This window comes from Mytilus californianus, unplaced genomic scaffold (assembly GCF_021869535.1).
Source record: "Mytilus californianus isolate M0D057914Y unplaced genomic scaffold, xbMytCali1.0.p SCAF_2, whole genome shotgun sequence".
In the NCBI taxonomy this organism is placed as follows: Eukaryota; Metazoa; Mollusca; class Bivalvia; order Mytilida; family Mytilidae; genus Mytilus; species Mytilus californianus.
In genome coordinates, this window is record NW_026262668.1 from 13,975,097 (window position 1) to 13,986,800 (window position 11,704).

Here is an 11,704-nt window from a genome sequence, read left to right on the forward strand (position 1 = left end):
AAATTCCACAAGTTAAAGAAAGCCAATAAAACACCATGGTCAAATGAAAAACAACTGTCCACAAAACAATACAGAAATCTAAAGATTGGGCAATATTGGAGATTATCCCAAAACTAAGGGTGTACTCAGTTGCTCTGGAAGGGTACGCAGTTTAAAGTTTTATTGACTTTTTATATATCAAGTAGTATACACATGTAAATATGTTTATAAAAGGAGGGGGAATTTATGTTTTATTGGTTCTTAATACAGTGGCTATAATTCATTATATTTCATAGAGAAGTTTCAGCATTAAGCTGAATGTAAATATTATCTGTTTTGAATAGATTTTTTACACATTTGATTTAAAAAAAAAATCATCTTTGTAAGTATGATTTTTTAGGGGGGAAACAACATTTATACTAGAAATGGCAACTTTTGTTTTAAGATAAATAGAATTTGGGAAATTAGTTTTTATTTCCTTACCGAGATATTCTACAAAAAATCAATAGACCATGAATTATTCATGAAATTTTACAATAGGTGATCAGGAGTTGATTTTTGTCAGTCGTTACTTTATCTTTTCTTGTTTGAATAAAGCCCATATTGACGTAGAATTAGCGATAATTTTTCTTTTGATAATGAAAATGTCATCGGTAGCACACAGAAAAATGATGTACAAACTTTATAATTATTTTTGTATTCACTTAGTGGTAGTTGGATTATTATCATGATGGGCAAATTGATATTAAGTTTTACTACTACAATTCATCAAAAACATGTCGCAGAGTAATTTTACAAACATGTACCGTCTACACCGGATATGGTTCGGGTCATAAAATATACTTCTTTAATATTTATGTTACAGCAACCAAATGAAAGTTCTGCTAATTGAGTACTTTTGGGTCAAATTACTTTTTTGTTTTTGTTTTAACCTCTATACTATTTCACCATCTTTTAATATTGATTTTATTTAATTTTTATCATGGTTATTTTTTTATTCTCCTTGTCAAAAATTTATGTTTCTAAATTTATGAAAAAACAGACATGCTTATGAAATAACTTTATTGTGAAAAGCCCATAATTCATTACGAGAGTTCTTTTATTGCTTATTAACAGTTATGAAATTATTTAAAATTTCAAGATATGTTATCTTTTATTATTCACTATACACAAGTTTAATATATAAATAACGAGGTGTGGTATGATTGCCAATGAGACAACTATCCACCAGAGATCAAATGAAAGGTTTTCAAAGTTGAGAGTAATGCCTAGTTAACCCTCATAATTATAAATATATTTTTGAAATTGTATGTTTAAAAAAATGTAAAATAACAAAAATATCGAACTCCAAGGAAAATTCAAAATAGAAAGTCCCTTATCAAATGGCAAAATAAAAAAATACACTTTTGGTAAAATATTTTAGACAGTCTTAGACAGGATGTATTATTGTATACCTTAGTCCAACTGTCTAGCTGTACCTCTGTCTGTCCATCTGTCAACTTTGTACAATAACTTAAATTTGCTTTAACTAATTGTCATCACAACATAAGAATTGACTGGGGTCATTTTTTAATGTAAAAAGTTTTGTTGTGTTGTTCCAAAGTTAGGACTTAAACCATCAGATTTAAGGCACTAACTCCATTATGCTTGGAAAACTTTACACTATTGTTTTCTGGAAGTATGAGGAACATTATTTGGTTTATATTCTGTCAGCATTGTACAATAAGATAGGGATACGTATATATTAAAATAGGTTAATCTGGGAACATACAAAAAAATGAATAATTGAAATATAATTATAAATTAGAAAAAATTATCTGTAAATCATATTCTCAGGAGCCTGTTCAGTGGTTGTCGTCTGTTGTTGTGATTCATAAGTGTTTCTCGTTTTTTATATAGATTAGACCGTTGGTTTTCCCGTTTGAATGGTTTTACACTAGTCATTTTGGGGCCCTTTATAACTTGCTGTTTGGTGTGAGCCAAGGCTCTGTGTTGAAGGCCATACTTTGACCTTTAATTGTTTACTTTTTACACATTGTGACTTAGATGGAGAATTGTCTCATTGCCACTCATACCACATCTTCTTATTTTCTATCTTTTAATTTTAAATAAGTCATGACAAAAGATATGTTAAGTATACATTCATTTTATTTTGTATTTTGAAATAATCACTATCACAGTTTTACAATTTTTACTTAATCGTTTTTTTTTTACCGTTAATTCTTAATTGATAATTATTTGCTGTAAAATCTACCCTATTATTCAGTTTGAACATCATGACTTTAATCATGAATTGTGTATTCTACCTTGCTGTTCATTTGAACGTCAGAATTTTTATTCATTTTGACCAAATCATCCCTGTAATGTTAAATTTTGTACAATAGATTGAATCTTTTATTATTGTAAGATCCTAGGTTGATAGCCGTTTTCACCATTCAAACTGTAGCATCGTCCTTGATCAAAGAGACTTCCGTTGTACTTTCGTTCTATTGTGCTTGGTTGTAATAACGCCGTGTTAGTTAGTGTAATTAATTTTTGATTATCTGAGTTAATAGTCTTATTAATGCAGTCAGGGCTTTCACCGCATAAACAGTTAACCATTGTTCATTTTCTTAAATTAGCCTACAATTCTGTTCAGGATCGACTATTTACAAAATAATTACCGTCATTTTGTATAATTTTGACAAAATCATATATTCTAAATCACTGGAATTTGAATTTCTATTCTTCTAAAATGGTCGTTAGATTTCGTAATGGTTGGAATTTACAAGGAAAACAGAATGAAGGTTATTACAATACATCTATTATGTTGCAATTTTTCTTCTAGCTTGCTTCTAAATTTTCGATAATTATACAAAATACTAGATAATTTATTTTTTTTTGAAATCAAAGATTTAATGTTTACATTAGAGGATAATTTGTCTTTTTCCCACGTTAAATCTGAATTGTTCATATGTAAGTGATCAAGAATATATATTGTATTTTATACTATTCAAATTACAAAAGCAACAATTGTTATAAAAACCACAAATTAAAATTTCATGTATCATCCTTGTATGTATCAAGTTTCTTTGGTACTTCATTGTTATATCACCTTTATATAAGTTGATTGATTGATGTTTGCTTAATGTCCAGTGGCAAATATTTCATGCATGTTCAGGATGAGAACAAATTGACAATTTATACATTACATAGGGTCTATAATAGGGGGTCAACTCTGACGAAGGGAGGAAAATTTGGAATGCCTATTGAAAATGAGGATATATTGGATAGACACAGAAGCCTTGTAATAGCCCACCTATGGACAGCACAGAGAGTTGTTGCAAGGGTTCTTAATATGCAGTGATCGTGGCACTCTCTCTACACGAGACATTTATATAGAGCCATTTTATTTGCTACTGATAAATTTTATATTGCAACAATTTCAATATGCACAATAAGGGTGTATCACTCCCTCTTGATGTAGCTGCTTATTTAAACATACCAAGGAAATATGAATATATTGGAAAAAAGTAAAATCACAAAAATACCTAACTCCGAGGAAAAATCAAAACGGAAAGTCCCTAATCAAATGGCAAAATCAAAAGCTCAAACACATCAAACGAATGGATAACAATTGTCATTTTCCTGATTTGGTCCAGGCATCTTCTTATAATTGGAAAGATTGGAGTAATGGTACCGGTACAACCTTTGGTACACTTGCTGGAATTATACTGTCCAATTTGTTCAGAAAAATATGCAGCCACATCTGTAGCCATTTGCCATTCTAAGTGGGGTTAAGGTTGACCAACAACAAAAAATTTGTAATGGGTTACGCAGAATCCTGTGCCTCACCTGCGATTGCTGCTGTGAGTGTAAAACTGTAATGTAGACTTCAAAAAGGAGTCCATTGAATCTAAAGATTTTTTTTTTTGTGTTTGAATTAATATTCAGCAAGTTATATAATGCCATTTTTTATCACTACATGAATTTCCTTTCCTTCAGAGTATGCAAAAAAATCTTACTAACTTTTTCAATTGCGCATAGAAATTTGTAGTTGGTATAATTTGTTCTATCAACAATGAGACAAACAAAACTCAAACATGCATTATTCTAGTATTCACGACCATATTTGTCACATTTAACAAGCAAACTCCCCACGGAGAACATATTCAATATTTCTTATTTCATTAGGACTAGGGATCAACCTCTTTATTAATTGAGCATCGTAAAGTGTGGAAAATTGCATTTTAAAATGCCAAAGAGCAAACAGTTTAGGTCCCGAGGGCTAGTTCTATGATTGAGAGTCAATTAGTTTGTTGATCAAACGTATGTTTGATAAGGGATTATTGTTGATCTATTAGCTTAATCCAATTCTACACTTAATTGAATAAAATTATTAGTTGTTAATCAAAAGTTTTCTCTCCCTTTATTATATTAGTTAGTAATTCGTCTATTTGAGGTGAAAATCTTGCTTTGAATGCTCAATGAAGTAGTTGTTTTTAAATAAAAGCTCTGGAAAATGTGCATGGAAAGTTACTCTAGTGTAAATCAAAGATAAGGATAAAGAAAGCTTGATGTCAATACATTAAGATATTAAGAAAATATAATTTTTAATGATTTTTTTTACCAATTATGAGGTAGGATGAATTGGAAGTGTGGAGTATAAGCCAACTGACACAATTAACAAAAAAAAAGATTTTTGTTTCCTTTAGTCCAGTATTAATTAAAAGACATTTAGAGGTCAAAATACAGTCTTCAACAATAGCCAAGTGTTTATACAAAGTGCCACCCTCTAAATCACACAGTCTCAAAAAGATGTGAATTGATTTATCAGACTGTTATCTTTTTTGCTGTTACATATAAATAAGAAGATGTGGTATGAGTGCCAATGAGACAACTCTAAACCCAAGTCACAATGTATAAAAAGTTAACAATTGTAGGTTAAAGTTTGTAATAAAAATCTCTAAATGTTAAAAAAATTTTAAGATAAAAAAAAATGTCTTACAACCCGACTTTAATAAAGAAACTTAAAAAGAAGAAAAAATATATCTTGAGTTGGATGAATGTTGCATAGCATATGTACTTTAGAAAGTATAAATAAAAGGATACATTTAGAATGATGACTTTGACAATGATATGATACTGACTATTATAAGATAATTGTATATATCTTCTAAATGTTATTATGTTTACATTTATAAGGATTCAAAAGGTAATTTCATTTTGTTTTATTATTCATGTCCACTGTCGTGATATTAAATATAAGATCATTATAGAAGCCAAAATGGTAAAGAATGACCAAGTAAAGATTGTAACAAATGATTAAAAGATACTGTATGACAATAAAAACTGATACGACACCACATAGGCTTCCATTGATGGTTTAGGGTGTGTTTGATTAGATGTATCAAGTTGATGGTTTACTCTATTCTAATCATTTGAAACCATTCAAATGAAAATAGAAACAACACAATTTAATCATCATTTGATGTTCTGTCCATGGCAAGGGTTGGCAGAACATTTTAGAAATACGACTCTTAATAGGAGATTTAGCTAATTGACTCTTTTGTAATGATATACAGGGTAATTAGCGCATTCTTGTTTTATCCCATGTATGAGCTTTGAAATCGGACTGTATGAGCAGTGTAAAGTCGTTAATGAATTGTCTGTCCTACATTAGAAAATTTGTATTGTAAAAATCAGTAGAATTGTACTCCCTTTGTTCAGGGGAATAGGATACTTTAATCTGAAAACCATTTTGATGTCTAATCAATCTCTCCAAGAATATTACAAGATGGAGGATATTTACTGAGGAATTTCAAAAATAACAACATTTTCATCAGTGACATTTCTTTCAATAAATAATATATTGTACACAAATTTATGAATAAATAAAGATAGGTCCATTTGCCCTTTATTGAGATATAGCCATTTGAAAAATGAGGATTTTGTGTGTAGATTTTTCATATGCAATGAATGGGGAACAAATGTTATTGAACTATATAAAAATACAATTAGAAATAACAAGAATTAAAAAATTTTGACCAAAATTTTATTGGAGATATATTTTTAAAATTATAAAAATATTTATACATTAAGAAAAATAAGTGTTACTGGGCCAAAATTTTTAATGCATAGCCTTGGAAAAAGCTAAATGGGGTTACATAATATTATGGAAAAATTGAAAGGTGAGATTTGAACATCCTCAATATAAAAAGGTATGTTATTATTAACCTTTAATAAGATAATGTGCATGGATAGTAGAAAACAGGACATTACCGCTCTTCATTTACAATAAAAAGTATATTGTAAAATTTGTTATGAAAGATTGATTTTAAAGGGATTGTTATCTACCAATTAAAAATGATTTAAATTCTATTTTATGGTAAAGAAATGTGATAACATATAGTAAAACAATTGTTTCAAAATATTGGAGATAAAAAAAATTTTTGTGTAATTGTTAAGATGAAAAGCTCACCAATATGAAAGCAAACTGGAGATGTAAATAACAAGCATAGCTTATTTTGAATGTTCAGTTCAGTTGGAAGTTTATTTATTTTTGAAGATACTGTTATATATTATTTGATAATTTGTAAATTTCAAATTTGTAGTTTTTAAAATAGTAATAAAATCATGGTTTTATAATATCAGTGATAAAGATGCATTTTATAAGATCTTAAATTTTGTGGTCTTGATATTTCTTCACAAAAAATTAAACCTTGTTTCACAGTAATTGAAGGATAGTTGTCATGGAAATATTTATTGATAGTACCCTTTTTAGTAGGGTTATATTGCATTCACCTTGTCCGTCCGAACATACATCTGTTTCCATCCAACAATTATTTCTATCTTACTTTTGTTTTACTTTCCCCCCCCAAGTACTACTAAGCAGAATGACCTCATATTTGTTCAGCAGCTGGACAGCAATGAGTAGTAACATGTGAGCTCCTCAGATATGTCAGACACCTACTTCCTGTTTGCCAATACTTTAATTTTTTTATATGGTGAATGAACTTAAACATTTTTGTCACCATGGTCACACATTTTTCCAGTGCAGTACTAGTAAACAGAATTGACAGTGATGAGTTGTAATGTGTGAACATTAAAGGATCTATCAGACATCTACTTCCTGTTTGCAGATAGATGTACTTTAAATTTTTGAATATGGTAAATAAACTTATAACTTGTTGTCACGCCTTACTCCATCACGACAACAGAACGACTTTACATTTAGTCAGCAGCTTCACAGTGATGATTTGTAACTTGTAACATTTGATCACTTTTCAGATCTGTCGGACAACTTCTTCCTCTTGGTGTATGTGGGGGTATGACAAGGTGTATGTGGGGGTATGACAAGGTGTATGTGGGGGTATGACAAGCATGACACACTGTTCTTGTTTTTGTTATTATTTTCATATACCGGTAGCAAGAAATTGAATTTCAAATATTGTAATTTTCAATATTTTATATTTTATATACAGGAATTGAAATGAAAGCTGATTTTTATAGAGACTTCTATTTTGATCGTTACCATAGAGATGGACCACATCCAACCTATCAGAGACGAGGGTCATTACAGTTGTGGCAGTTTTTAGTGGCCTTATTGGATGATCCAGCAAATTCTGCATTTATTGCATGGACTGGTCGAGGACTAGAATTCAAGCTTATTGAACCAGAAGAGGTAAAGTATTTTAGCAATTAAGCTTATATTTTAGCAACATAGGCGAAATATTTTAAAAGATTCAGTTAATACATTTAGATACATACTTTTGTCTATAGGTATGTCAAGATATCCATGGTTTATGGATTTCCACAGAAAAAAATTATTGAAACTTTTGTGTGGTAAACATGATTAGTTGAAATTTGGGCTTTCTTAAAAAAAACTGACAATTTATTATACACTTTTATATTATATGAAATATTTTCATGAAGACCATTTCACTGAAATATGCACCCTAAATCACCTTTTACTCATATCAATAACGTACGTACAGGAGCAGTGAAGAAACTTATCATGCTGTGTATACACAGTGTTAAAAACAAACTCTCTGGGTGTGGGATTTTCTTGCTGTGTTGAAGACTCATTGATGGCTTTGGGCTGTTTTCTGCTCTTTGGTCTGGTTGTTGTCTCTTTGACACATTCTCTGTTTCCATTCTCAATTTTATTTGTTCTTAAAGGGGTAAAGGGGAACTCTGCTATGGCTAAGGGGAAATAACTCTTTAAAAACATTTATGCATTTGTTATAATCAGTTACATCACTTTTTTTTCAGAGAAGAATGTGAAGCGGAAATAAAATAAAATAATAATTGACCCAAAAGTTATTTTAAAGAGTTATGTCCCCTACTTAATCTCTTAACTTGATCTGCTTTGTAGTTTTACAATTTTTTTAATTCATTCTTAATGTTCATTTTAGGTTGCACGTAGATGGGGAATACAGAAGAATCGTCCAGCCATGAATTATGATAAATTAAGTCGATCATTGAGATATTATTATGAAAAAGGTATAATGCAAAAAGTTGCAGGAGAACGTTATGTATATAAATTTGTTTGTGATCCTGAAGCTTTGTTTTCAATGGCATTTCCGGACAATCATCGACCGATTCTGAAAACTGAGTGCTCAAGAGACGAATATTTTCGTGACACAAACCATGGGTTTGAAAATCAGCCTATCAGTTTACATTCAGGACACATTTCTCAAGGACATCTACCCCCAAGTCACATGACACCTGTACATATGATGCCTCCACCTACATCCACGTCCAATATGGCACCGTCAAATATGGAGCAGCGGTATCATTACATGCAGGATATGCAAAGAGTATACAGCTCAGGACCTTATATGGAAAATTGTGTGTATTGAAACTGGCTCAAACAGGGAACTTAACAATTCAGATTTTACTGAGTATAGACTATTGGTCTCTGTGAAACTGATTGGACAACAGTTATCAGTCCTATTATTCTTTTGTACAAATTAGTTCAAAGTCAACAAGATAATTTATTCAGTTGATATTTATTTATAGACCAAAACATTTCTTTAATGTTTTTAGGTTTCCCACTTATAACATTAATGGTAACAATTTTTCTGCACCAGATGTGCATTTCAACAATAAATGTCTCTTCAGTGATGCTCGAGGCCAAAGTACTTATGTTATTACTATATAAAAAAGAATAAAAACCAATCTTATTTCAATTATAATATGACTTTTCTAACACATGTATATTGAGGAAAAGTTAAAATTTGCCAAACCTCTCACACAATTTATTTTGGTAAAACTTGAAAAACACAGATTTTTGTTGTGTCTTATGAAAAACATGTTCTCCCCTTAAATTTCAAAAACCATCCTGAGATAAAAGAAATTTTCATATATTATCTTGTTGCTTATATTTATAGCATCACAGTGAACAAAATTTTATAATAAATTATAGAGAAGTTACATTTAAGATAGGGTCAAGGTTGTAAATTAAAATGTCCTAAGTAGAACACTGAAAGTATATTATAATTATTACTAATGTCTGTTCTGTTTGTAATGGTGTAAGTGGCACTCTGCAGTTTTAATCCGACATCTAAAACTTAGAGGTCTAAAACCTACAGGTTTTTAAGTGTGCCAATAAATGGATTAAGACTACATTGAAATTCACTTCTTATTTATAACATGGTCAGTTTAGAAAATATTACACTCAATTGTGCCTCAGCTTATACAAAGCAAAACGCCATAACTGTTTGTTTTTTTATTGGAGAGTTCCATGACAATGTCATACCATGTAATAATTAATATATTCTATTTCTATCAAAATTATAATTTCCACCTGTAACAATCATTACATTTTACATGTACTCCAGGAATGATTAGTTATTGGTCTGGAGTTATACTATGTAAGTTTTTGATGATTCTATCAAAATTTGTAATTCCCACTGAGCTTTGTCAATTTTAAATAACTTGTGGTGTAAAACTAAATTCACAACCTCACCTGTAATCTTGTTTCTTTTGTTATTTAAACTGGACACACGTCCTGATAAACCATAAATAATGATTAAGACATTGTCAGGAATTTAGGTTTTTTCTAATATGATGTTAATATGACCATTTATTTTTTGAAAGCTGACCTGCATTTGAATGTACTGTTTGCCTTCTAAACAGATAAATAAACCATCAATATAACAAGGTCTTAGTCCCAAAGGACATTGTTAGCATATAGTTTTAAAAAAAAATTGTCTGCTAGTCATCTTTATATGCAATTAGATATAGTTTGCTTCCTGAAACAATTGAAGTATATCTTTGTAATGAAGTGTTTGTAATTCATTTCTTTAAAAAGTGTCCAGGGACTGAACAAAAAAATTAAATCCTGCACATATATTCCCCCCGAAGCAACTAATATGTTAGGTCATAACCTGTATTATTATTTGTAGACAGGCCCTTCCACCTGAATGTTTGGTTAGACAAATGGGAATTCAGCCAGGTCTTTACAATGTTTTATTTGTTTCCTTAAACAATTCTTTATGGAACAAATATTCATAGTTCAAATGTTTTATTCATTTTTGATCCCCGAAAAGTAAAAGTTTGAAATATGTGTATTTCCTATACTTCGATTACACTTATGCTTGTGGATGTCTACACATGTCATTTAAGACCTACACATTATTGAAGTCCTGACTTAATTGTTTTATAGTATCAACGGTACAAAATATTTTGGTTTTCTTCTCGTTAAAATTTCATTGCCAGAATAAAAATTTTGTTGTTTGTTTTTGCCTTCATTTGATTGTTTAGTTGTAATAAAAATCACTGAAAATAATAGCTGTGAAATTACTGTGCCAAGGGAGATCATTCTAATCTGTTGAACCAAAAAGTGACCAATAAATTGGAAAGGAAGTCATTCACATTAGAACCTCTAAATATCATACAAATATTTAACAAAGTCTTATTAAAATCTTTGTTTTTGTAAAAGTTTGTCTTAGAGTTAGCAATTCTAAAAACATTGTTTCTATTCAATCAATTGTAATATGACGTGCTGCTTTTGCTTTGTAAACAACAGCTGAAGGTTATTCCATTACTTGTATGCTCCATATATATGAGGTTGCTACAAGCAGTTAGTATAAATTAGACTCTATTGAACTTCAGAAAATTTCTCTTTTTTTTGCCTTATTATCAGTAAACAAAGACAAGTTTATTGAAGTTCAATCAAACTACACTACTGGGTGTATCGCTATCAGTAGAAAAAACTTTTTAAATGAAAATTTCTGTATTAACAAAAAACATAGAAATGAACTGTACCTGCAGCTTTCATCTAATTGTACATATCTAATCATATTGATACCATAAAATAGCATGCAGTAAGAAATTTTAAACACAATTTTTCAGTTTAAATCGGTGAATTTTGTTCTTGTGTAAATAATTTTCGGACAAAAGGATCAGATCTAAATTTGCATATAGTTTATACAAACTAAGAGTTTACTGTTCATCCAAGATTATTTTTGACTTATGTAGGACACACATGGAATTTAGTGAAAACAGATCTTATTTTGTTAAAATATTATTTAAAAAATGTTATATTTTTAAGGAAATGATATTTTATTTGTTAATAATTCCATTTCTAGTCAGATTGTTGTATATTTATATGTAAAAATTGTGATCATGTTGCCATGACAATAAAAATACATATGATATTGTTTTATTTTGTTAAAAGCCATATGTGGTATTGCAATTATACATGTTATACATTGTTTCATTTAAAAAAAAAAAGTGT

At 29.7% G+C, this 11,704-nt stretch overlaps 1 protein-coding gene across 1 annotated transcript in view; it reads left to right on the forward strand.

Moving 5' to 3' along the window:
- Positions 1–11,704, forward strand: part of LOC127729294 (ETS translocation variant 1-like) — a 53,615-nt gene extending 41,911 nt beyond the window's left edge. Inside the window, exons 9-10 of the mRNA XM_052237033.1 lie at positions 7,443–7,642; positions 8,376–11,704. Of these exons, the coding sequence (XP_052092993.1) occupies positions 7,443–7,642; positions 8,376–8,822 (647 nt within the window). The 3' untranslated portion in view covers positions 8,823–11,704. The remainder of the gene's footprint in view (positions 1–7,442; positions 7,643–8,375) is intronic.